At 43.1% G+C, this 27215-nt stretch overlaps 1 protein-coding gene across 1 annotated transcript in view; it reads left to right on the top strand.

Moving 5' to 3' along the window:
* The first annotated feature begins 5684 nt into the window (after positions 1-5684).
* CFAP47 (cilia and flagella associated protein 47) overlaps positions 5685-27215 on the top strand; it is a 536960-nt gene continuing 515429 nt past the window's right edge. The window contains exons 1-6 of the mRNA XM_060234105.1: positions 5685-5955; positions 7321-7472; positions 9705-9820; positions 13259-13397; positions 14149-14377; positions 20560-20720. Of these exons, the coding sequence (XP_060090088.1) occupies positions 5782-5955; positions 7321-7472; positions 9705-9820; positions 13259-13397; positions 14149-14377; positions 20560-20720 (971 nt within the window). The 5' untranslated portion in view covers positions 5685-5781. The remainder of the gene's footprint in view (positions 5956-7320; positions 7473-9704; positions 9821-13258; positions 13398-14148; positions 14378-20559; positions 20721-27215) is intronic.

Genomic DNA, 27215 nt, shown 5'->3' with positions numbered 1-27215 from the left:
TGGGGGTCTTTAAATGGGGGGAGACTGGGGCTGTTTCTGCCTCCCCCTCCCATTTAAAGACCTCTGCCAATCAGCTGATAGGTGGAGGCCTATAAATGAGGGGTAGGCTAAAGTCACAGCAGTGCTGCCCTTTCTGTTGGTCCGGGACCTGGGTGGATGAAAGAGGTGGTGTGGTCTCCCCTCCAACCTCTTTAGTCTGGGGCTGCTCTGCCTCGCTATGCGGCCCAGTTGCTAGCAGTCCACGGTCCGATGGTTGAGGACCCCTGGTTTAAATCACACTTTTGTGTTTATTTTGTAAGTTCTTTTGAGTCCCTACTAGAGAGGAAAGTAGAGTTGAAATATGCAAACAAATATAAATAATTGTAGTTGATTAATTTCATACAACACTAGACTAAGAAAAAGAGTTTATATTATGTTAGATGGCAAGTGAAGTATCTAGATTAGGTCTGTCAAACTCCTGGCAACTTACTGCCAAAGGGGGATATTATACTGGAGAGCCACTGTCAATCTGAATAGACCTGGGGGGTGCGGAGAGAAGCTTGTAATGCCCAGCCGGTTCATATTTTCCTAGATTCAGAGCATTTTATATTTTTAGTTTCTTCTGTGATCCTTGTGCTTTTTCTTGATGTTTTATTTTAAACATTGCGTTGCCAAATCTCACTATTGCCCCGCCTTTCCATTTAAACAAAATATCACAAGAGCTGTAAGCATCTGTATTTTAAATTTAAAAATTATATCCTTAATTGTGTTTATCTGTATCCTTTATAAATTTTATATCTCCACACTACCTTACATTACATTTTATGACATGCATGGCTTGGCCCCACAAAGTCCCATTTATGTTAAATCTGGCCCTTGTAACAAATAAGTTCAACACCCCTGACAGTTATTTTCATAGGCCACTTTAAACATTCTCATAAATATTGCTTTTAAATCTAATATGCTAATTAATTATGTGAAAATAAAGGAGGAAACCTGCATAATCAAAGGCCTTAAGTTTGTAGATGTATGTTGCAAACATAGTTTGCAGATGTATGGTTTTGAAATTCACAATGAGGGCTGATACAGAAATATTTTGTCACTAAAATAGCCCTTGTTAAAAGATCAGGAATGAATTGTCTGTGGAATTGGGCTTTCCCTTCTTACAGCTCTTCTCCATACTTGTGTCTCCCTACCCCCTTACCCAGTTGACAAATAAGTTAAAAACAGGGTCCATGTCCATCTGGGGGAAGTGCACCTGCCTCCCCAGCTGCTAGGTTCGGGAGTAGAAGACACTGTATCCAGTGTGACTCAAAGCCACTGTTGTTGGCCAGGGGGAGTGGGGAGGGGATAGGTTTGCTATTCCCTAGGTCCCAGCAGGGGATCCCCCACCCCAATAGCCACCATGTCCCTTTAATTCTCAACAGGCTTAGAAGAAGCTTGCAAAGAACTGCTTATGTTTTGGAAGGTGTGTGTGCCTTTAAATCTTAGCAGAACAAAGCTTCATGGGGGCGAGGCTAGAAGGCTCAGTCACATGGCTCTTTTTGGCGAGTGTATGTTTGTTTGGCATTCATTTCAGAAGTTGTTTGTACGGATAGTAAAGAATTAACTAGAACTTGATTATTTGTATGGATGGTAACAAGTTAACCAGAACCTAGACTGCTGTGTTTCATACTTTGGTTTTCCTGTTAGCCTGAAGAAGTTGGTTGAAGTATAGCAGATTGCTACATCCAGCAACTCCCATGAGTAAATTTCCCCAGTAAGGTCACAAAAGTGTGAACTTGCAAACTGTTCATTTTGGCTGCTTTGTGTGTGTGTGTGTGTGTGTTCACTTTCATTTAGTGGAAGTGCAGCTGCTTGGGGAACCATTTGAAGATAGAAAAGAGGAGGAAATGAAGACTGTATTCAAGGGAACTGCACTGCTGTATTTAACTTATTTATTTTAGGGAATAGGAAAGTCTCCAGGTTCCACCCCCAAAGTCCACAGGTATTTCCTGAGTTGGGCCTGGCAACCCTAGAGGGGAAGGGGGCTAGGGAAAGGGTTCTTTTGTTACATGTTTGTGTATGGTTGCCCCTTGGGATTCTGGCATGAGCTTCTGTACCTGTAGAGCTTTTGACAGAGGGCAGTGATGGTCTTCATTTTGGCTGGCATCCTTTTCTGCTCTCCATGTCTATTCTGCCCTCTTCCCCACCTGCCCACAAAGTGGCTGAAAGTCTGCAATTGCAACAATAGGATTTTGTCATTTGTTTTTAAACTGTAAATAATTGTTATTTTAACTGTTTATTTATGTTTGATGTTTTACTTTTGTTGTACATTGCCCAGAGCCCTTCTATGGCAGGGATGGGTGATTCGTAAGTCCAATAATAAATACATTAAATAAATAAATTCATTTACATTTTACTGAGATAGTATTTAAAGAAGGAATAAAAATGTGCAATGTGGTCTGAGCTCATGGAAGTCTCAAGTGGCAGGGGTGATCTCGGAATAGGTTGCAAAAAAGTTTTGTATAAAACTCCGGGGTTCTGCTGCCAGTCAAAACAGAAAATATTGGACAGTAACTCAGACCTCGGCCATTGATTACGAGAATACTGTTAATGTAGTGTTTGTACTTTGTGAACCTGTACCATTAGTGATATTCAGATTATCTTGATGGATTGTCAAAATTTGAGAGGCATCTCTTCCACACACAAAATGCATTTACTGTAGAAAAACATTCATCTTCTTTGAATTTCACATACAGTCTTGTTGCAGTCCTTACAGCAACCCTGTAAAACAGATCACTGTTATTATCCTTGTATTATCTAGCAAGGTTTTGACAGATTGAAATGAATGAGTTTCTAATCAGGCTGTTAGGCACACAGTCTGCCTTAGCTTCTGGAAACAAAGTTGAATGATATTTGGGTTTCACATCAGTTTGTAATTTATGAATGTTTTTCTAAAGGCATCTGACCAGGGCTTCATCTATCTAGGGCAGATGCAAATGCTGGGTCTGCTATTCATCCCAAGTAATGCAAGAAATAAAAGAGGGGGGCTGGTGTGGGATTCTGGGGTTGGGCTATCAGCAGCCTAAAGAAATACATGCCAGGCTCGCTTATTTAGAGGTTTGATGGGTTATAGTATTTACTTTCATGTCATGAAAAGCTTCACCTTCCTATTTCCACATATTAAGCCTCTCTTAACAGGGTATAACACATCTTTGTTTTTATAGCAGACAGACATAGCAGAGAGATCCAGGTGGGAAGGAAGCATGGGAGATCCTGAATCTGTGTGGTGATGGAGAAATCATGGCATCACTGGAACAGTGATAGAGGTATCACTGAGGATACTTAATATGGTTGTCAACTCTGGTTTGAGAAATTCCTGGAAAACTAAGATTGCAGCCTAATGAGCACAGGGTCTCGGGAGATGGACTAGAGTTGCCAGCTCTGGGTAGGAACATACCTGGAGATTTGGAAGGTGGAGCCTGAGGAGAGCTGGGTTTAGGGAAGAGAGGGACCTCAGCAGGATATAATGCCACAGAGGCTACCCGCCAAAGCAGCCGTTTTCTCCAGGGGAACTGATCTTGATTGTCTGGAGGTCAACTGTAATAGCAAGAAATCTCCAGATACCAGGTTTCATTCCAGGTATAAGCTTTTTTCTGCGTATGCAGAGTTCTTCAGAGATGGAGGGAGGGAGGGAAGAGCCAGAGAGTGAGTTCCCCCCTTCCAGCTCTAACAGATGGGGGGAAATCCCTAACAGTACAGCTTACAATCTTTATTAGTGAAAGGGAACAAGAGTCTGGGGGGCGGGAAATCCCATGGCACCTTTAAGACCAACAAAGGTTTATTCCAGGTATAAGCTTTCATGTGCATGCACAGTTCTTCAGAGAGATGGAGGGAGGGGAGTGAAAGAGCCAGTGTGTGTGTGAGAGAGAGATCCCCCTTTCCAGCTTTAACAGCACAGCTTGCAATCTTTACTAGTGGAAGGGAGCAAGAGTCCAGTAGCCCCTTAACAATTAACAAAATTTGTGGCAGGCATGAGCTTTCATGAGTCACTGCTCACGTCTTCAGATACAGTTAAAATGTGAGTCCATTGGTCTTGGAGAGTGAAGTGATTTCAGATACCAAATGACAGTAGCAGGCATTGGTAATGAGAGAAGAAAACTAGGTCTCAGTTCAGTTTCAGGTGGATGCATTGTCTTGAGCTTCATTATTAGTTGCAATGCAGCAGTCTTTCTTTCTAGTCTCCCATTGAAATGCCTTTGTAAGAGAACTGCTACTCTTAGGTCAGCAATTGAATACCCTGGAAGGTTAAAATGTTCCCCTCACTGGTTTTTGAATGTTGTAGTTTCTAATATTAGTAGGAGTAAGAGTCCAGTAGTACCTTAAAGACTAACAAAATTTGTGGTACTATATGAGCTTTTGTGAGTCACTGCTCACTACTTTAGATTTATTTCCATTTATTCTTTACATCCTCCCGGTTTGACTCCTCCTGGACCAAATTGAGACCTATGTTTCCTGTCTCGTTACCAATGCTGATATCTCCATGCCTGTTACACTCTGCATATCACACCTAATCCAATCAAACCTGCTATTGTCATTTGGTATCTAAAATCCCCTTTATAAACTTTATATGTCTGGTACCTTATGTTACATTTTATTGGCACACGGCTCGATCAACAAAGTGACATTTATGTCAGATCTGGCTGTTGTAACAAATAAGTTTGACCTCTGGCTTAGATAATCAGCATGGTATTGTCATTAGCATGTCAGGCCCAGATCTGCAAAACCCCAGCTTGAATCTCCGCACCCCGGCCCCCCCCCCCTCCCCCGAAGCTTGCTTAGTGACCTTGAGCAGGTTACTCACAACCTAATCTACTTTATAGGGTTATTGTTGTAAGGATAAAATGAAGGACAGAACAATATTGCAAGCTGCTTTGGGTTCCCACCAGTGAGGAAGGTAGGAAATACATATCTAAGTGAAACAATAAATCCCCGGTTTCCCAGCAGTTTGGTTATTTGTTTTTTAAATGTTGCAAAGTTTTTCCACATATGGTAGAGACCAGCAGATGGCAGTGTTACACATCATCTGCCTCCTATTCCTTTGCAGACGCCTCCTCTTGGATGTGTTGGCTGTCACAGAGTTTTTGCCAGTAAAGCAGTAATTCCCTTTGATATTCTACCTATATACAGGCTTTCAATATAGCATGTTGGAATTGGGGTTTAAAAGAAAACTTCTGCTATAGTCTGTATTTAACGAAAACAAGTGAGAATATACGTTCAGTGGAATTTGTTATCGCTTTGCCCGTTTACCTAGGGACAACCGATTGAATTCCGAAGGACTTGCTCCCGCATATATATTCACAGGATCGGACTGATTAAATAAACATGTTTCATCCATTTACTTACAAACCAAATTAATTCGAGTGGGTACTTCTATATAAACGGCTACAGTCGTTTTCTTTTCATTACACTTTAGGAACATGACTCAGGACTTCAATAATTGCCAGAAAAACAAAACACCAGCATCACGTACATCAACTATCGTACAACCCTCTCACCCCCCCCCGTCGAACTTCTGCGCTTGCGCACCTCTGGGGTAGTAGCGACCGCAGTAGGATTCTGAATGGCTGCTAGCAGCTGAATAGGAATTTTGCTTGGCCTCAGTTCCAATCAAAGCGTGGGCTTCGTTGTCAGGATACCGTTGCTACGGTGGCGAGCAGGCCGGAAGTTTGCGTCTCCTTGGAAACAGGAACGCTTTGGTCTGGCTTCGGCTGAGCTTGCCTGGAGGTCTTGAAGGATACGAACCAGGGTGGATTCGGAATGAATATGGAGGTCACAACCACAGCCTTGGACATGTCTGGAGTGCGCATTTCTCCGCCTGAATTGCGCTTCCTGGACGCGGTGCCCGGCGGATGCTATCGTGCTCTGCTGAGCGTTCAGAACTTGGAGCCACAAAGCCGCTTTCTTCAGATATTGCCGCCGCAGCGGCCTCAGGTGGGGAAGGGGAGGCAGGCAGTAATTGGGAGCAGACCTGTAGCCAGGATTGGAAGGTAGGGGGAGGGCTCTCATGGCCGCCCCGACCTACCTTCATGCCGGCTGGCGCCCTGCATGGCCTCCCCACCCCTCCCCACCCCACTCAAATAAAGGAGATTGGTGGCCATGTCCTTTTAACTCGTGCGGGGAGCTGCTTCTGGGCCATGCGCTATCTGAGTGGCAGGGAGGGAAGAGAAGACCCTTTTCTTCCCTCGCTGTTCTCACGTCCCCGCTGCCCTTCTGCCACCAGCCCCCCGCGCCATTTGAGTTGGTGGGGAAGGGCGGGCGACGAGAGCGGCACCACCTTGACCTTGTTTGCTCTGTCCAGAAGATGCTTAATGGGAGTGAAATTGCAGGTAGTCACGTTGGTCCAAAAGAAAATTTGAATGCTGAATAATACCTTTTATTAGGCCCAATCAAAGTAATGTGTACATTTAAGTTCTCCAGTGCTGTCGGTCAGGATGGATGTTAAAGATGAGGGGTGGGGAGTGGGAAGGGAAAAAAATCAAGTCCTAAGTTTCTTTAGTAGATTGCAGCCAGATTTGAATCAAGTGGTGCTGGTGGGAGTGGGTATCAGGTTGCACCTTTGACTTTCTGGGGAGAAGATGGTAGAATGGCAGCTTTGAAAAGTAAATGCCTACTGACACTGGATGTTCAGTGGTTCTAAATGCCAATAGTGGTGACTTTTGTACATTATTGAGTTTGACTTTGAGCCTTCATTTCCTCCATTTCTCAGTGGTTAGAGCCATACTTAGCTTAACCCACATCTCAGGCTGACTCTAATACACTAAGGTTTAAGAAAGAGAGAGAGAGAGAAGAATTTGAAGATAGAATTTACTTAGCACATATTTAGTGATGCTCTTTGTGATGACGAACTGCTTTATTGTATACATGAGAAAAGATGCACTGTGTCTGTTTTGTGACAAAAGTCTCTCTAAAATAAGAAAAATAAGGTTGCTTCACCCAGTTTCTTATGTTTATTGATTCCATCATCTCTCTCCACACACATCATGATTACTGTTCATTAGTTGTGTTCTACATGTCAAATTAATTCCCTCCCACTATCATCCCTTCTGCTAGTTAATGTGCTAAATAAATTAATTCAACCTAATAGATGTATTATGTAATACTTGGAGCCTATTTTTAAAGAAAGAATGTTGTTATTAGCTGACCACAAGTTGCTCATTTCAAAGATCTGTGCTTGTTAATATATCAAATATGCAGTTATTTGTATCATGCTGGAAATGAGACATTTGCATATATGTTTTGCATAGATACTAAAAAAAAGATTTTAAAATAATTAGGTATGCTCACTTCATTTTGCAGTTCAAACTAATTGTGGAAAATCCAAAGAAACCAGTCGCTTCTGGTCTTCGCATAACAGCCAGTGTGGAATATTTTCCTGATCGAGAAGAAGACCTTCGGGATAGACTACTACTTTATGTAGACAAAAAGATAATTGAAATACCTTTAATAGGGTATATAATTTCATATAATGTCAAGATTAATTTTTGGTTACATTGTTTTATAACAGTGCTTTTATTTCTCAAAACAAGTGTTGACTTAACAGGTTGTTAGACAGGAATCTAAAGGTGGAACAACAGGTTTATCCCTTTTCATTCTCATAGCTAAACATTATTATGTGGAAGTAGACCTAAATTTTGTCTGGAATTGTTATGGTCATCTTTTTCAACCTTAATAATAATAGGTTTTGACTGAACTAGCCTTTTTTTAATGCCTTGTCCCCCCCCCCCCTTGCACAAATAAAAGTAGCATCAGCTATGTTTAGAGCCTGCATAGTTTCTCTAGTACGTGTGTGTCTTGGTTTTTTTTTTCAGTGCAGGCCACCAATTTAGGCTACAATACAATAATTTCATTTTAATTTCACTTTAATACAGATTTTACCTTCAGAGACCTTTAACTTCTGCACTTCCTAGATTTTAGTCCCACCCCCCACCCACCTTGGGAATTGGGATTTTTAAAATTTGCATGCCTAAAAGATGGTAAGCAGGTTCCCACCTTGTGACTCCAAATGCCCCTGTAAGTTACCTTTTCAGAAAGTCTGCTTCATAAAGGGTAATGTTCATTTTGTGTTTTGTCTGACATAGTAATTTGGGTTTTTTTTAAAGCCACAGCTCATACAGAATAGCATCTTTTGAAACGTGGTGAGGTAAACTATATTGAGGGCCTCACCATTTTTTAAAAAAATGACATGACAATTGTTCATTTGTTATCTGAATTAGTATTCTTTGGTTCCAGAATTCTGAAAGCACTTTTCCAGCACAGGAAATATCTGCTTAAATGAATAATAAGTACAGTTAAGCTTCTGATTAATCTTAACTTTTTTCTGTTTTGTTTAATTATTCCATTAGCAAAAAAATGATAGTAGTATATGAAGGCACTTAAAGCTTTCTTGATGTATTGTTGCTAGGTTCTTATTCTACTTTAGTCTTGTACCTTAAAAAAGATGAGGCAACAAACTACAATAGAGCCAGCTGGATCAGACCAGTCTGTCTAGTCTTGCATCCTGTTTCACACAGTGTCCAACCAGTTGCCTGGGGGCAGCGGCGTCACTAGGGTGGGGCCAAGGGGGCCATCGGCCCTCCCCCAGCATTCTCATTGGCCCCAGGCACTGACCCATGACCCCCCCCCCAACAGGAAGGGGCTGGCCCTGGGACTAGAACGCTGCTGCTGTGTGTGGGCTGGCCGGGATTCTGAAACCGGGGCCGCGCTGCCGCCGGCTCAGCTAAAAGCGTGTGGGTGAGTGGGGGAAACTTAAATGCTGCAAAACTGGTATCTTGGATTACGGGGGCTGGTCATGTGACCAGAGGGTGGATGAGGGAGGGGCCATGTGAAGTGGGCGGGGGGGTTGTGTGCGGAGGGGGTGACGCCCAATGGGGGGGGTGACTTGAATCAGTTACACCCCAGGGTGCAACCCACCCTAGTGATGCCTCTGCCTGGGGGTGCCATGTTACAAACAGGGCATAATGCACAGCTACTTATAATTTCATTTTATCCATGTTTACTCAGAAGTAAGTCCACTACTTTAAGTAGGGCTTACTCTCAATTAAGTGCATAAGATTGCAGATGTGCAGACTAATCCTGTGCATCTTTACTTGGGAGCAAGTCACACTGTGTTTAGTGGGGTTTGTTCCTAGGATTCCAGTCTTTATACTGGCACAAAAGTAAATCTCACTGAATTTATTTCTGAAGAAACATGAAGGATAGTGTTGTGTATCTCAGTGAAACTCAGTGTACAGTTAATTGATAGAATCATGTTCAATCTGATGAGATTTAGTTGTGTCAAGCTCCTACTAAATGTTCCTCATTTTTTTTTGTATCAGTTATCAAGAGCTTGCACTATTTTAAAACTTCTATAATGGGGAAGAAATTGTTGAGGTTTGTTCATTTTATGTTGAATTGTATTTTGACAGAACCAAGAAGGTCCAGCCAATTAAAATATAGTTGCAATCCAACATGATATAATCCATTGTGATTAAATTGTCCAGAAGTTACCATAATTAAGACAACTCTATGACATTTTAATAAGCTGCTTCCATCTGTGGATGTTGCTGCTAATTAGGTTACATAATTAAATTGTGTACTTATTGAAAATGGAAGGAAAGCATTTTTTTCCCAAGACATTTTAAAGAATATAAGCAACAAAGTAACTTGGACATAAAACCAATAAAAAGATATTTGTTTTGCAGATTATTTCCATGTTGCTGCTTAGAAATGGAACCTGAGATAAATTTTGGCACAGTGATTGCAAACAGTAAAGTAATAAGTAATGAGATTAAAATCACTAACCATGGATCATCTTCAGGTAAATATTTTCAACATACTTAATTATTTTAAGATTATTTTTCTGCCAGCAAGGTATGTAGATGGATTTTTAAAATAACTTATATTCTAAATTAATCATAGCGGTCTCAAAGGGCTATAGTTGTATGACTCTTCAAACTAAATTTTCCAGCCCACTGGAAATTTACTGAACTTGCTAGTTTTGTGGCTTCTGACCCTCACATTGCCAAACAAGAGCTCTTCCCCCCCACCCCAGTTTTCTCATCAAGTGTTTCATCATCAACATTAATTTATAAATTGTGCATTTGTGGATGCAAGTATACAGGTGCTATGAGTGGTGCCTCTTCCATTATCCCTCTATTGCAGGGATCTCCAATGTGGTGCCCATAGACTCCTTACCTGTTGCCCACTAACTGTTTTCAGAAAGTGGGTGGAGGCTGGTGGGGCTGTTGCCCATATTGGCTTCTGATATGCCATTGGAGACTGGCTGTGCCATTTAAAATAATGTGCCATTTAAAATAATGTTGCTTTGGTGGCAGCTGCCACCAATGTTGGTTTTATTATCTGTCTCACTGCTTTTTCCTAGTGTATTTTAAAAATTAACCCTCGTTCCCTGATATTGAACTTTCTTAAGTAACTGTATGGCTCTGCCTCGCATGGCAGCCATTTTATGGTTATGCCCAGCACCCTCTTTCAGAATTCCAAAGGCATCCATATGTTCAAAAATACTGGAGACCCCTGCCCTGTTGTTCCAGGCAGCAAGAGGAGCTGGGAGCATTAGAAGTAGCAGGGAGAACATTTTTTGGAGAGTGGACTGGTGGACTGCTGGCGTTTTAGTGGGGGAACAGTGGAGCAGGAGGTACCATTGACTAGTCCATTGCTTGCTGCAGCACAAGAATTACTTTAACCTAGCTGTTCAGGCAACACAATGGAAGAAATTCCCGCCGAGACTTCCTTCTGGAGTTCCCAAGGACCAGCAATGTCCAAATCAAGGGGCTAGCTCCACCAGGCTGTGGTAGAGGTTGTGGGCACTGAACGCTGCATTGCTTCCAATACAACTGTTTGGGTTTGATGGCCACCAGAAGCACAGTATAATAAGAAAATGATGGGATGGATTTGCTGTCAGGCAAGAACTCTAGCACAAGAGGCCTGTCACCATGAGAAATTAGAAGAACAGTTTGTATAGGTTTGCTTTGTAAGGGAGATTTTGTGATTGTGTTCTGTCTTCTGACAGTATATTGCTGAGACTGCTGTATCTTTAAGTGTACATATTAAATAGCCTCCTTAGGAAGCTCTGGCTTTAACTTTAACCTTTCCCTCTTTAGCCGATTTTCATCACCTCTCACTCAGTTTGGGGCCAGCTCAAATAAACAAGCCACCCCAAGTGCCTTCTTCCTGTACTGTCCCCACAGGCTCCAATTTTGGAACCTAGTGGCAGCTGCACACATGGAGGAGTGCATGGCTTGTGCAGGGGGGGAAAGTGAAATGTGAATGAAGCATAGTTTAGCCATGTCAGTGAAGGCCAAGTAAAGAACTGAGGAGAATGTTTGACCTAGTGATGATCCAGCACTGGTATCTGAGCTTGTTGCCAAAGTCTCCAAAGGTCTACTTTCCTTAACTCATAAGAGAAACTAACCTTTAACACATTTCTTGTTTTCTTAAACTAAAGTAGTTAGCAGTTCATGTTGCTCTTGTAGTATACAACAGGTAAGGCAGTTGTATTCTTAAAAGTATGGTAAGAAGGATGTATAGATTACTTTTCTATTTGTTTTGAGTTTGTGCAGTGTTGAGGAAGCATGCATTGATTGGTTATATGTTATTGCCTTCTCATGCAAAACTCGGTATAAGTACCAAAGATGAACAATGTAACAGTGTCAGCATCTTGATCTTTCCTTGATCAGTCAGTGTAGAAAACAGTTTCCAGTGTAGTTGTTGAATAAAGTTGAGTCCAGTAGCACCTTTAAGACCAACAGAGTTTTATTCAAGGTATAAGTTTTTTGTGTATACACACACTTCTTCAGACACAATGAAATAGGAGAAAAGCATTCAAACTTATAGATGGGGTGAGAAAAAAATTAGCATATAACGTAGACATTTTGAGGCAAAGCAGAATGCACAGGGTCAACAGATGGGAAACAGTTAAGGGAAAATAACACTTGAAGCAATAACTATGTCAAAATAGGAGATAAGTGTGTAAGAGAATCTTTTTTAATTGTGGGAAAGTTAACTTTATGATGCCCATCTGCCTCCCTTCAAGTGTGTAGGTAACAATTGTTATGTTGTTCTAAATACTATACCAGTATGTTGTTCTTAGATGTGTTGTGTCTGAAAAAATCTATACCTATGTATTGCATTCTGTTATAAACAGTATTCCATTATATTATTCAAAAGAGAAAAAAGAGAGAGAGATAGGAATGCATAAAAATACATAGGATGTGTAGTCCTTACAGAGGATGTATAGTCCTTCTTGGTGAGAATGAGTTTGGCATATGTAATTAGATAAGAAACTGATATTCCTGTTAAGTCCTGGATGGCTGTTTGTTCTGGGTTTGGTAATAACTTGTAATTAAGAAATTTCCCTTTCCATTCTGTTCCTGAAGTTCCTTTGCAATAAAACAGTTACTTTGAGACCACCTGTTGTATGTTCTGGGAGGTTAAAGTGTTCTCCTACAGATTTCTCAGTCTTGTGATTCCTGAAGTTAGATTTGTCTCCATTTATCATTTGGCATAGGGTTTCTCCAGTGTGTCCTATGTAGAGAACTGAAGGGCATTGTTGGCATTTGATGGTACATACAATGTTAGAAGATGAGCAAGCGAATGAACCTGAGATGGTGTAGTTGATGTTGTTGGGTCCAGTGATTGGTTACATCAGGAACTGTACTGTACAGTTTTGTGCCCTTTGTTCCACTAAGCTTTGCTCTTCGACTTGATCAGGAACATGAGAGGGACACACTGATATTTTTTCTCCAGGGCCCTTTTAACTTCTTGAACTGCCTCTGTTTTTTGTCACTGTGTGTTTGGGACAATGACAGTTGGTATGAGATAATGTGAATATGAGGAAGGGGACCAGTATGCATTGGGTGAATGTTTTCTGTAGTCCTAATTCATGGACCGTATCATTCACATAGCGATTTGACCTATAGTCCATGACTTTGTTTGCTCACTTTCTTCACTGAGCTGCTTTGCACAGATTTTGAAGTCTTTCCATGGATTCACTTGGTTTGTGCTCTGTGGTTTGGCTCACTTATATTATCCACTTTATGTAGTGCTGAGTTCACTGCCATATTTTCACTGATAGTTTCTAATTGAAAGGACAATCTACTTTAAAGTGCCAGAACTGCAAGGATCCTATGCATCATTGTAGACCTGCTGTCTGGCCTGCGGGCCCCTATCCAGAAGACAAGACTGCCTGTATTGGATCAAAGTTTCTCATAATTTTATGTGTAATTATGTATTTTAGGTTCATTTAACATAAACTACAGTGGAAGTGTTCACATTGTTATATCACCAACCAGTGGAGTGGTGGAATCCAAAACATTCCAAGTGGTTAAAATGGAGATTTGTGCTGATATCCCGAGGGTCATTAATGAAACAGCCATGTAAGTGCAAATGTTTATAAAATTGAATTCTTTAGTTTGTATTGCCCTTTGTTTTTATGTTGATGACTCCTGCACATAGCATGTTATTTGTGTACTTCATTGTTTCTATGGAATTCAGACCTCAGTGTTTCTGTGGGATTGGGATCTACACTTTTACTGCACTTGAATATAAGGCATAGCTGCTTTATATCAATCAAATATATGGTAATATTGCTACCCTAATTATAGTCTGTGCAAAAAAAGCAATAGAAAACAAAATTCTTTCTGTATAACTCAGTTGCCTTTTTAGCTAAGTGAACAGGAGTTAAAAAATTACAGCTATCCATTTCTTAGGTGTTGTAATACCTAATGAATTAGATACACCTGGCTTGCTGCTACCAAAGCCCCTTCTTTTTTGATTGGGATTGTGGGTTCCTTATTCTTATACACAGAAAGTTGAGATGAGGGAATAAGGATACTTTATTATGCTCAGATTGGCATGTGACATTGAAGCCATCAACTGCTACAAGCTCTAAAGGTGTAAATATGTTTAACGTATTTGTGATTTAGCTGTTTGATGCACTAACAATATATTTCATCCCTGCTGTTGAATGTTGGGGCTGTGCAGCTTTTGTACGTCTCTTATGTGTGTATTATTTCAAATGCCATAATAAAACATTTAGCTCAGTAAGATTAATAGACTATTGTGATTCAGATCTTATCTGTGTATTTTCACCTTCTCTTTATTTTTACTCATTGCTCTTACTAATAGTGTGGAGTTGCAAGGAAGATCCAGTGCTCACATAACAATAAAAGCCAATATAGTGGAGCAAATAGTTGAACTATTGGGTGTGCCTCATTCAGACACAATAAAACATGTTCATTTTGGATGTGTCTATTTTGGAACCTCCAAGACTGAAGAAATAATTCTTCATAATAAAAGCCCAGAAGCCATGGACTGGGTGGCAATCCTGCAAGATAATGCTGTTGGGGAAGAGATGGTAAGGAAAGATATATTGATTTTAATTTCCATCTGTTAAGTATCTGTTTCTCAGCATTCTTTCTCTTTTGTGTGTGTGTAAAATTTGGGGCTAGTCAAAGAGAGCAGAAAAGTTTTCCATAACTTTCTGTGTCATTGCCATCTATATTATAAAAGCTAGTACCCAGCACTTTATGATAACAAAGAACAGCATGATAAATACATGACAGTGCCATAAAACTGTATTACACTTACAAGTAATGAAATAAAGTGGTATAGTACATTTGGTAAGCAATGTGATAGCAGGGAGAAAAGACAAAGAAATATGCCAACATTTTTCCACAGACAACTGAAATATTCCCCTGTTTGCTTTATAGGAGTAACCTCCTGAACAGTTCCATTCAAGGCTATCCTGGATTTTGGCCTCCTCTTTCCTGTTAAGCATTGGGTGTTATGTGGGCCATGGCTCTGAGCCAGCCTCTCACTTGTTCTGCTGTCAAGATGATTGCTGTGCTTGGTCATCCCTTTTCAGTGCTGCATGCTACCACATCAACAGTTGTGGGATGCTGTGAGGTCAGGCTTGTTAGTGATGGTCTTGGGTTTACAACCACACCATGTGTTGCTAGCTTCTGCACCTGGGTCTTCTCTTTTTCAACATTTCAGTGCTGTTGAGTCTGGGTCTTCTTTATCTTGCGGCCCTGAGCCACTTCCATATCTTCGTTAATGTTTCATTGCTGTTGAGTCTGTCTTCTATGTCTTGGGGCCCTGAACTGCCTCTGCATCTTCTATGTCTCGGGGCCCTGAACTTCCTCCATGTCTTCCTTCACTTTTAAATGCTGTTGGATCTGGGCCTATGGTTCAAGGCCCAGCAGAGAGGGGGGGGGGGTTGGTCATGCCCAGCAATTCTCTTGTCTGCGGAAAGTAAACGGGGCCCAGGGATGCGGCTGCTTGCAACAGTGCAGGTGACTGCTGGTCCTGAGGAAGCGGGGTTGGCCATTTCCAGCTATTATGTTTTTGGACAGTGAATGGGGCCCATGGATGCAGCCACCCACAACAATGTGGGTGACTCCTGGGCCTGGGGGAGAAGAGTTGGCCATGCTCAGCAATCATACAAGGTGTGTGGCAGGTGACTATTTCCTGGATCCTCTATGAAACCCTTTTGACTTCTTGGAGGATGGCCTGATGTCAGTGGTGTCTTGGAAGGCCTTGAGGACACACACCATTAGGGTGAGGATCAGCCTTTGCTGATCTACTCTTCCCCATGCAGAATGGTAATTGTGGAGGTGAAACCCTGCTCTGCACTCTTCTGTTTCACTAAGTGTGCAATCAAGTCACAGGTGGTGTTCCTCTCCCCCCCCTCCCCCGGCTCTTGTGCAGTGGACAAGAAGACTTGCAGGTCTTGAGCAGAGTCAGCATCTTGAGAGCTGGCAGACAGTGTCTCCTGGGTCTGAAGGAGAAGGACTGGCCATACTCAGTAATGTCACCTGCCTGCTTGGGAGGTTGCGTCTCTCTGGGAGACACAGCTGCTTTTTGGCACTGGGCTGGGAGGGGCCATGGAGGTGTGTACTCAAGGCAGAAACAGGGAGTTGGGATGTGGCAGGGGAGGATGTGTTCCCTCTACACCCTCTGTGTCTGGCAAGCCTGATCTTGTCAGATCTCAGAAGTTGAGCAGGGCCAACTCTGGCAAGTACTTGGATGGGAGACCTCCTTGAAATAACAAAGTTGGGAGGGCAGACTCTATTCAGCCACCTCTCTGAATATCATCCAGGCCCGTGATGGAGGTTAGTTACCAGAAGCTGACATGACTTCCAGGTACACACACACAACCCCTCCCACCAAAGAAACCAACTAGAAATCGCTACTTTTAAAAAATAATTGTAAGAACAAGTAATACAACCATCCTTCATTTTCTCAAACAGAAAACATAGGGGAGCCTTCTGCCTGCAGTCTGACATAGAGTTACAGTCAACTGGGCCATTTAACTTTTTAAAAAAAGTCCAGCATAAATTACTTGGGGCTGGGCAATTTTAAAGGGCAATTTGAATTGCTTGTTTTGACATAGTTTTGAGTGAAGCCCTTTTTCTTTTGATGGTCTGAGGAACATTGATTCCAGCTGACTATTTTGTGTTTAGTCAATAAATCATGAAAGAAGAGGAAGCTGTTGAGAAACCAACCCTGTAAAACTCCTCAGGTTTCTTATTCTAAAGCTGTGGGTACCAACTGTCATTCTTCAATTTTGTATAACATTTTCCCCAAGCATCAGATTGACAGTTCGGGAAGAAAGGAGTTAATAAAAGCCTGTTGTCTGATGGACCTAAGAAGAGAGCTGCTTACCAGGGGAAGATGCTTGGGGAAAATGTTATATTTTGTATAACATTTTCCCCAAGCATCAGATTGACAGTTTGGGAAGAAAGGAGTTAATAAAAGCTTCTTGTCTGACCAACCTAAGAAGAGAGCTGCTTACCAGAGCCCAGGAACAGGGAAGTGTACTGAAGTGTTAAAGCAATTCACAAAGATTAGATTCCACTTTACGCTCACATATAAGGAAATTGGAGGCTGTTAGCTTTCCCACCTGAAGGCTTCCTGTCTTCCCCCTTCTACATGCTGCTCCTTCATCTGCCTGGGAGCCGTTAACAAAGTTTGAATTTGAGCTCAAAAACAGAGTGTGCCTTGCACTCCTGTGCCGGGGATGGGATTAACTGCTCTGTCAAAGAAGGCAACGGAGTTGAATCATGTGACTTCAAAACAACAGTTTTGATTACACAGATCAAGCACTCCTTTGTTGAATCTCTTGTAGCGACTTGGTTAGAGTTTGTGGAAGGGCTAGCCCTGCTGAGTGCAATAAATCAGATCAGGTAAGGAAAAACTCTGCAGCTGAGACAAGAGTCCAAATTTAAAGCAGAAAGCAGCAACCAAAGAACGAAACTTAGGATAGGGTCAGAGCAAGCTCTCTGCCAGTGGGGAGCTTCTCTTTTCACCTCAGTTTCATGGAAAGGCTCGAGCTCAAGCCAAAGGGAAGCGACTGAAGCTAAGAGAATTAGTAGAGAGGGTTGGGGGAAGAAGAAGCCCTGTTTCCATCTCTCAAAGAAGACAGTAAAAAGGAAAGTGTGTAGGGAGGGTGATGGTTTTAGACAAGCTCGTGTGTGTGCATCTGCGAAGGGAGCCTGGTGGCTTTTCTCTCAACCTCTCTTCCTATCCCATCGTTTCTGTGAGCTGGTGTTGGCTGGTCTGGCGCTGCCAGATTCAGCAGAGGAGCTGCTGAAGAGCAGGCGAGCGTGACGGAGCCGGCTTGCCTGGCTGGCTTTCCTACTTTTTTTTTTTTTGCTCCAGGTGGATTTCTGCTTCTAGGTGTGTTTGGGGGTAAGTGTCCTGTGCCTGCTGCCCACCACTCAACCAGAGCCCAGACAGAGTTTTGCAACGGCTTCCCTTTCCTCCCCGCCTGACTTGGCTGAAAGTGCCTTGCAAGCCCGGCAAGCATAGAAGCGGTTTTCTCGCTCCAGAGACTGATTTCCCTGGGGCAGGGTGGGCAGACGAAGAGGAAAGTGATGGGGAGGAGGCGGCGGACAAAGAAGGAAACGGTGGGGAGAGATCAGGCAAAGAGGGAAGTGGATGAACAGGGAAGCAACAAGAAGGCAAACGATGGGGAGGTAGTGGTCAGACTAAGGGGGAAGTGATGGGGAGGAGGCGAGACAGGCAAGCTGAGGGGAAGGGGCGGGTGGAGGAAGAGGCAAACTTGCAGTGGGGGGGGGAACTGGGGTGGGGGGAGAGCTGGCCGGGGCCCCTAAAGGCATGGGGGCCAATAGGCAAGTGCCTCCTTTGCCTAATTGTTAATCCAGCCCTGCAATCTTGCATCTGTCCCTAGGACTCTTAATTTTTTCCACAAAAGATCTCTAGGGACAGAGTCAAAGGCACCCTTAAGGTCTAAAAAGACTGCAAATAATTTAAGCCCCTTCTCTTTCCTGTATTTGTTCACCAAATGACTTGGCACAATGCAATGGTCTAAGGTTGATTTTCCCTGACAGAATCCAACTTGCTCTGGCCCTAAAATTTGCTGTTCTGATATCCATGACTTGAGTTCGTTAGCCAGATACCTTGCATACAACTTCCCAGTAGTGGATAGGAGACTAATAGGTCTATAATTGCTAGGAAGCTGACAATCTCCTTTTTTAAATATAGGGACAACTGTTGCATTTGTCCAAGCTTCAAGTATCAAGCCCGTCCTATCAATTACAGTGAATAGGTGTTGAACAAAACTTTATTGCTCTGGTAGGTGCTTTCCAACCAGGAAAGGGGATGGTGCAGTATATAAGGGGTTCATACTGCTTTAGCCCTACTCACCAAAGGCAAGGATGGTGCTGGCTGAACTTAAAGGAAAGACTCAAGGCTATCTTAACAAAGTAACAGTTTATTCCTAAATATAACGTTCTATAATATCAACTAGTACACTTTGGACCAGCAGCCAGGGCTGGTGCTGGTCCTAAGTAAAACAATAACTTCACTTAATACTTATCTAAGTTCCTCAATAACACAGAAGAGAAACAAATCCTGAAACAAGCAAAGACATGCAAACATAAGATCAAGAATTCTTGAGGTGCCACTCGTTACTGTCAGCGAGTATGAACTCTCTACTGTCCTGTTCAGAGTGGAACATCTAACAGAAATTTTGTACAGTCTTTATAGGCAAAGATCAAACAGGTCACACCATTCTATTACAACTTAATTACATTTGGCACCTTTCGGAATAAATTCTTTGCAAAGGAGATGTTCCCATCATCAGATGTCATTGATGTACAAATGCAGTGAGATACAGGATTGATTTACACTTCAAAAACATTTGGATAGCCATTGCTCCATCTCACACAGATAGCAGGATAACATACACTTTTACTAGTTAGGGAAGAACGGAGGGCTGTTCACATTTTATTGCAGGGGATCTAAGCAATAAAATGTTACCTTTAGGGTCTGGGGTCTTGATTTCAAAGAGATATATCTGCATACACATCCCATTGATTGTTTATGTGCTTACTCCCTGCTGGGAGGTATGGTGCTTGTGGTCACATAGGCACAAAAGCAATAAAAAGGTCAAGAAACAGCCATAAGGAATTCTGGAATCTTAATACTGACTACAGCATATCTTTTATTTCCCAAAGCACCATTCTAATGAATTTTTCCCACAGTTGGGCAGCTAAAAAGGGGGCCCACCACTCAGGAAATGCCTTAATAGCTTCTGGGGGGTTAGCATCAGGCCCAGGGGCTTCCCCCAATTTGGTTGACACTGTCAGGGATTCAACCTTTGCTACTTGTACCGGAGGCCACTCTAAACAATCATCCAAGCTAATCTCAGATTCTGCTACTGAATTAACTCTATTCTCCTGAAAAATCTTCAAAAAATGTTCATACCAAGTATTTACTGTTATTGTGCTACTTATGAAGCCTTTTCTACCCACAGAGTCTGAAATCAAGGCCCAGAATTTCCTTGTGTTGTTATGTATTGTGACTTGGAGGAGGGGTTCCCAGCATTTCTGTAAAAAGGCTTTTTGCTTATTTTTATACAATTGGTGTAATATGGTTTTAAGCTCAAAGTACTCCTTTGGTGGGAACACTAAGCCTGATTCTCTATATTGATGGTAAATAGTACACACTTGGGTCTTCATATTATGACACTCACAGTCAAACCAGCCTCCTGTGGATACCTCCCTTGTTTGGTATTGTTGCTCAGACTGTAACATTGGAGAGTTGAAACACAATTTTATCATACACCTGAAACAACCCTGTTGTCTGGTTCAAATTCCTTGATAATAATAAAAACTTGGTACAACTTTTTAACTGGATTGTCATGGAATATCACCTTAACTGAAAAAGTTGAACCTAGTGACATTACATGTTGCCATACCTGAGGATCTGCTATGTAGCCAAGAACTATAGACCACTTCTTAACTTTTTATCACCTTGGCATTCCTTATTCAAAAAGAACAGAATACAGTCTTTTTTTGGGGGGATACATGCTCTTTCCCCATCACTGGTACCGTTTCTTAGTGAATTGTTTCTGTATCTTCCCATGTCTCAGATTACAAAAGGAAAAAAAATAGAGATATTTTAACCTACAAATATTGGGAAAAGGTGTTTACAACTACTACAACTCTCTAAGAGCATATGACGGAAGTGAATAACTTCTTAAAATCTAAATCTTGAATTGTTGTACAGGGCACAGACATTCAGAAGGGTACAGATGCTGCTTTACAAGATTTAAATTACAGTGAAAATAAACCAGAACTAGATGTTTCCACTCTGATTTCATGTATTCCCAATGAAGGAACACTGGAGCCGTACCAGAAAATTGTAGTTACTCTTTGTTTTAGTCCAAAGTAAGTATGCACTGTAACTTTAAGTATGACAATTGATGTAATAAATACGTTATCACAAATTGACTTCAAATATATACTCTTTCATGCTTGAATCAGGAATATCATCTTCCTGAAGCTATAAAAGAATGTGGCCCTAAGTTCTGTAACTTGTTACCTATCTGTTCCTATGGATATGGGAGAACATTAGGGTTGCCAGGTCTTCTTTGGTCCCTTTTTGGATGGGAGGGAGCTCTCTGGGAGTGGGGGGTGGGGTGACATCATGCGGAAGTAATGTCATCATACTGGGAATGCTGTGCAGTGCTACTTTGGTATACTACAGCATCACTATGTGGCATCCCTAGAGTGATGACATCACTTCTGTGTGATGTCATCCAGCTGGGGATGATTTATTTATTTATTTTATTTGATCAAATTTATATCCCGCCTTCCCCTAATGGACTCAGGGTGGCTAACAACAGTTAAAAACCACATGGAATATTAAAAAACAGAATATACAATAAAAACAATTCCGTACATTTCCAACCATAGAAATCCAAGATGCACATCTGATTATCTGTATTTGTCCAAAGAGATTGTCAGTCCTGTTGAAGGCAAGTTTAAATAGTTCGGATTTAAAGGCTCAGTGGAACTGTGGTAGGTCCTGCAGGGCCCTGATATTTTCAGGGACGTCATTCCACAGAGTGGGGGCTGTTGTCGAAAACACTCTGGCTCTCTTGGTGGACAATCAAACTTCTTTCAGTCTGGGGATCTTTAGATTTTGAGACCCCGAATGTAGTGCTCCCTGGAGCACATATGGAGAGAGGTGATTCTGAATTAAACAGGTCCCAGGCCATATAGGGCTTTAAAGGTTATGATCAGCACCTTGAAAGGAATGCCACAGGCAACTAGTGTAACGTTTCCAGTACAGGTAGCTCCAATAACAACCTGGTTGTTGCATTTTGCACCAGTTGCAGCCTCCGAAGTTGAGTCAAGGGCAGCTCCATGTAGAGGATGTTACAGTAGTCTATTCTAAAGGAGACCATCACATGGATCACTGTTGTGAAGTCACTATGCTCCAGGTACAGAATCAACTGCCTTATTTGCCTAAGATGACAAAATGTGGATTTGGCAGTGACTGCTACCTGAGCCTCCATTGTCAGTGAAGGCTCCAGGAGCACCCCTAAGCTCTTGACCCTTGATGCTGGCACCAGTGGCATCCCATCAAAGGCTGGTAAAGGGATCTCTCTACCCAGGCTGCCGCAACTTAGGCACAGGACCTCTGTCTTTGCTGGATTCAATTTCAGTCAACTCTGCCTGAGCCATTTCATTATGGTTTGCAATGCCAGGTCCAGATCTTCCAGGCTGCAGCTGGACTGGCATCAATAGATAGAGTTGGGTGTCATCTGCATATTGGTGACAACCCAGCCCATATCTCTGGACAATCTGGACAGGGGGTGCATATACCTGTTAAGCAACATCGGGGAGAGAACCGCCCCCTGAGGCACACCACATACAAGTGGATGCCTCTGAAACAATTGCTCCTCTATTGCCACCCTTTGTCCCCGGCCTTGGAGAAAAGAAGTAAACCATTGAAGGGCAGACCCCTGAATCCCCATGTTGGTGAGGTGGAAGGACAGTAGTTGATGGTCAAGTGTATCAAACGTAGCTGACAGGTCTAACAACAGCAGCACTTCCAAGTCACCCCAATCCAGATGTCTCAAAAGATCATCCATGAGGACAACCAGTACTGTCTCTGTCCCATGGCCCAGATGGAAGCCGGACTGAAATGGATCTAACAGAAGCATCATCCAAAACCCCCTGTAACTGTGCTGCCACTGCCCTCTTGATGACTTTACCCCAAAAGGGCAAGTTTGACACTAGCTGGTAGTTTGTGTCATCGGCATGGACATTGAAATCACCCAGGACCAAAAACCGTGGGAATTCCAATGCCCAACCTGCTATGGCCTCCATCAGGGATGGTAAGGCACTGGCCAGTGCTTTAGGCAGTCGGTATACTTGCCAGATAGCCAACCTCTCCCCCACATCCCGTAACAGGCCAGCACACTCTATGCTGGTGATCATTGGGGACAGGAGTGCCCAGAAGGAGTATGAGTAGTGCCACCCCTCCCCTCCGCCCACTAGTCCGTGACTGGTGAAGGACCAAGTACCCAGGTGGAGCCTTTTGAGAGAGAGCTACTGTCTCTCCATCTCGCACCCAGGTCTCGGTCACACAATCCAGGTCCATTGCCTGCTCATGCAAGAAGTTTCGTAGGACTGTGGTCTTGTTCTCAATGGACCTGGCATTGCAAAACACCAGGGATGGAGACGAGTAATTTCTTTTGGCCCCACTGGGATGTAATGCTGGGTGGTGGGGCAGGGCTGGCGGTGCATTGGAGTGCACTAAATTGGGGATTCCCTGCTCCCACCTGGGGCTGGTGACTCTAGAGAACATTCTTGCTTTGGAATGCTGGTTCCTCTTTCAGCCATAGTGGAAAGATGCAAAAAGGAAACAGTATAATTGGAGATCCATCACTATCTGGCTGAGGCTAGAATTCCCTGTCAGGAAAGTTCCTGGAAGATTACTGGGTTGAATGCTGCAGCTGAAGATAATGGAGTTTGCATGTTTGAGCATTGTGATAACTATGATTAGGTTGAATTGTGGCTACATATAAATTGGAATTATGCAAAGGGATGAAGCTTTTGTGTTATGTATGAGATTAAGAATGTGTTAGATTGTTTGGGAAATGGCACATTGGGAATATTGTGGAGGATTCTTAACATGTAAGAAATCAAGACTTAAATTAGTTCTTATCCTGCCAGTAAAATAGGTTATGGCCCTATAGAGACAACTATATGTATTATAATTAAAAGGGTAAAGCGGGCTCTTTCCACAAGCCACACAAATGGGCACTTGAGATTCCTTTCTCCCCCCCCCCCCCCCGGAGGATTACTGTCTGCATATCCTTCAGTTTTCCAGGGACACGACTCTTTTTTCCCTTTAAAAGAAGTTTATATATGATTGAAAGCATTTACAAAACAATTAAAATAATTAAAATAATATAAATTACAGGTGGAACGTAAGTATAGTGTATCTGTGCATAATAGTAGCCAGTTGATCTAAACAAACTAATATGCTATACAAATACAATTACCTGTGAAGTATTGTCATGTAGCAAGTAAAGTGTTGTGATGTTAATAATTCTTGCCAACGTTCATAACTTACAGATGAATAAGGCATACAACTTTGCACCATCCCAAGCCTAGAAAAAGAAAACAATTAAACAAATAAAGGGAGGAGAAAAACTCTTCATGTAAGCCTCATGACCCTCCCACTTTCCTTTTAATGCATTATAAATACCTACAAATACTAAAGCTGAAGCCTGAGCAAGAGTATTAATGATGAGATGTTTTGGAGGTCAATAATTCATAGAGTTGCCATAAATCAAAGGTGATTTGATGGCACATAACGTACACACACCTGAAGCCTCCAGCTTCATGTTTTGAAGGTCAATAATTCATAGGGTTGTCATAAATCAAAAGTGATTCGTTGGCACAAAACACACATGCAGTTGAAGCCTCAAGCTTCATAAATAGCTAGTTTGCCAAGTGATAAGGTTCCTGCCTGAAGACAACCTGGATGCACCCATGGTCCAAGCACTGGCACCTTATCGACTACATTCTGGTGCGCCAGAGAGACCTTCGAGATGTCTTACACACCCGAGTAATGCCCAGTGCGGAATGTCATACGGATCATCGTCTAGTACGCTGCAATCTCCGTCTTCAGTTTAAACCCACACCCAGGAGAGGAGGTATCCCTCGGAGGAAGCTTCAGGTTGGCAGCCTTCAGTCACCTGAAGTTAAAGCTGCCTTCCAGGCAAAACTCCAGTCAAGAATTGAGGACCCCAGTTGCCCCACAGACCCTTCTCCAGAAGCACTCTGGGAACACCTAAAAACTACCATCCTGTTGACCTCTGAAGAAGTCCTCGGGTTCTCCACAAGGAAAAACAAGGACTGGTTTGCCGAGAACAATCAAGAGATCCAAGAATTACTAGCGAAAAAGAGATCTGCCTACCAAGCACATCTTGCTCAGCCCTCCTGTCCCGGGAAAAAAGCAATCTTTCGCGCTGCATGTAGCAACCTCCAGTGCAAGCTTCGAGACATTCAGAACGAGTGGTGGACCAAGCTTGCAGAGAGAACCCAGCTGTGTGCAGACACTGGTGATTTAAGAGGGTTCTACGAAGCCCTGAAGGCAGTATATGGCCCATCATATCAGGCTCAGAGTCCCTTGCGTAGTGCAGACGGCCAAGTGCTCCTCACAGACAAGGCATCCATACTGAACCGGTGGTCGGAGTATTTTCAGGCTCTCTTCAGTGCCAACCGCGTAGTTCAAGATTCAGCAATCCACCTCACCCCACTTCAACCAGTGAAAACAGAGTTGGATGAGATCCCCACCCTAGAAGAGACTGTTAAAGCCATCAAGCAACTGAAAAGTGGCAAGGCAGCGGGAGTTGATGGAATCCCACCAGAGATCTGGAAGCATGGGGGCACAGTACTACATAGCACACTTCACAAAGTACTTGTCACCTGCTGGGAACAAGGCAAACTACCACAGGACTTTCGCGATGCAATCATCATCACTCTATACAAGAACAAAGGAGAAAAGTCAGACTGCTCCAACTACCGGGGGATAACCCTGCTCTCCATCGCAGGCAAAATCCTTGCCAGAATACTTCTGAACAGACTGGTGCCCACCATTGCAGAAGAACTCCTCCCAGAGAGTCAGTGTGGCTTCAGAGCTAACAGGAGCACCACCGACATGGTATTTGTTCTCAGGCAGCTCCAAGAGAAATGCAGGGAACAGAACAAGGCTCTGTATGTGACTTTTGTCGACCTTACCAAAGCTTTCGATACCGTTAGCAGGAAAGGCCTGTGGCAAATCTTGGAACGTTTAGGATGTCCCCCGAGATTCCTCAGCATGATCATCCAGCTACATGAAGACCAGCGAGGCCAAGTCAGACACTGCAACGACCTCTCGGAGCCCTTCCCAATAGGCACAGGTGTAAAGCAAGGCTGCGTTCTCGCGCCAACTCTCTTTACGATCTTCTTTAGCATGATGCTTCAAAGAGCCGCAGTAGAGCTAGATGATGACGATGGTGTCTACATCCGCTATCGCACTGATGGCAGTCTGTTCAACCTGAGACGACTAAAGGCTCACTCCAAGACAATGGAAAAACTCATCCGAGAGCTACTGTTTGCTGATGACGCTGCACTCGTCTCCCACTCGGTATCAGCTCTGCAGCATATGACATCCTGCTTTGCAGAGGCTGCCAAGCTATTCGGCCTAGAAGTTAGTCTGGAGAAGACAGATGTTCTCCACCAGCCTGCAGCCCAGGAAGATTATCACCCTCCCTGCATCACTGTGGGTGAATCAGTACTGAAGACAGTCCAGCAGTTCAGCTACCTGGGGTGCATCATCTCCTCAGATGCCAAGATTGACAAGGAGATCGACAACAGGCTGGCAAAGGCAAACCGTGCATTTGGCCGACTGCACAAAAGAGTATGGAGCAACAAGCATCTGAAAAAAGGCACAAAGATCAATGTTTACAAAGCGGTTGTGTTGACAACCCTCATCTACGGCTCCGAATCGTGGGTTTTATACCGTCATCACCTGCGACTCCTTGAGCGCTTTCATCAGCGCTGCCTTCGCACCATCCTCAACATCCACTGGAGTGACTTTGTGACCAACACTGAAGTCCTCAAGAGGGCGGAGGTTACAAGCATCGAAGCACTGCTGTTGAAGACCCAGCTGTGCTGGGCAGGGCATATTTCTAGGATGGAAAACCACCGCCTTCCCAAGATTGCTCTGTATGGCGAACTTTCCACCGGCCATCGAAATAGAGGGGCACCAAAGAAGAGGTACAAGGACTCCTTGAAGAAATCCCTTGGCACCTGTTGCATCAACCATCACCAGTGGTCTGACCTAGCCTCAGATCGCAAAGCATGGAGGCACACCATCCACCAGGCTGTCTCTTCCTTTGAGAACGCACGCATAGCTGGTCTTGAGGACAAAAGGAGATTGAGGAAGAATCGCACTGCTACAGCACCAACCCCAAATCAGACTTTTCCCTGCAGCCACTGTGGCTGGATCTGCCTGTCCCGCATTGGTCTTGTCAGCCACCAGCGAGCCTGCAGCAGACGTGGACTGCTGCACCCTTCTTAAATCTTCGTTCGCGAAGTCAAGCCGAGAGAGAAGGTTCCTGCAAGCTGTCAGTAGGAGCCAGAGAAGAGAGCACGGAGCTGGTTGGAGACAATTAAGCCTTGTGAAGGTGTCATCTATCATTATTCCCAGGTCCTCCATGCCCCTCCAGGTTTACTTAGTTGTTTACCTTGACTTCCAGAAAGCTTTTGATAAAGTTCATCATCAAAGGCTCCTAAGTAAGCTCAAGAGTCATGGGGTGAAAGGACAAGTCCTCTTGTGGATCATTAATAGGAGTATAAATGGGCAATTTTCACAGT

The sequence above is a fragment of the Heteronotia binoei genome, chromosome 3 (genome assembly GCF_032191835.1).
Source record: "Heteronotia binoei isolate CCM8104 ecotype False Entrance Well chromosome 3, APGP_CSIRO_Hbin_v1, whole genome shotgun sequence".
Taxonomy (NCBI): Eukaryota; Metazoa; Chordata; class Lepidosauria; order Squamata; family Gekkonidae; genus Heteronotia; species Heteronotia binoei.
This window is presented reverse-complemented; position numbering and strand designations above follow the sequence as displayed.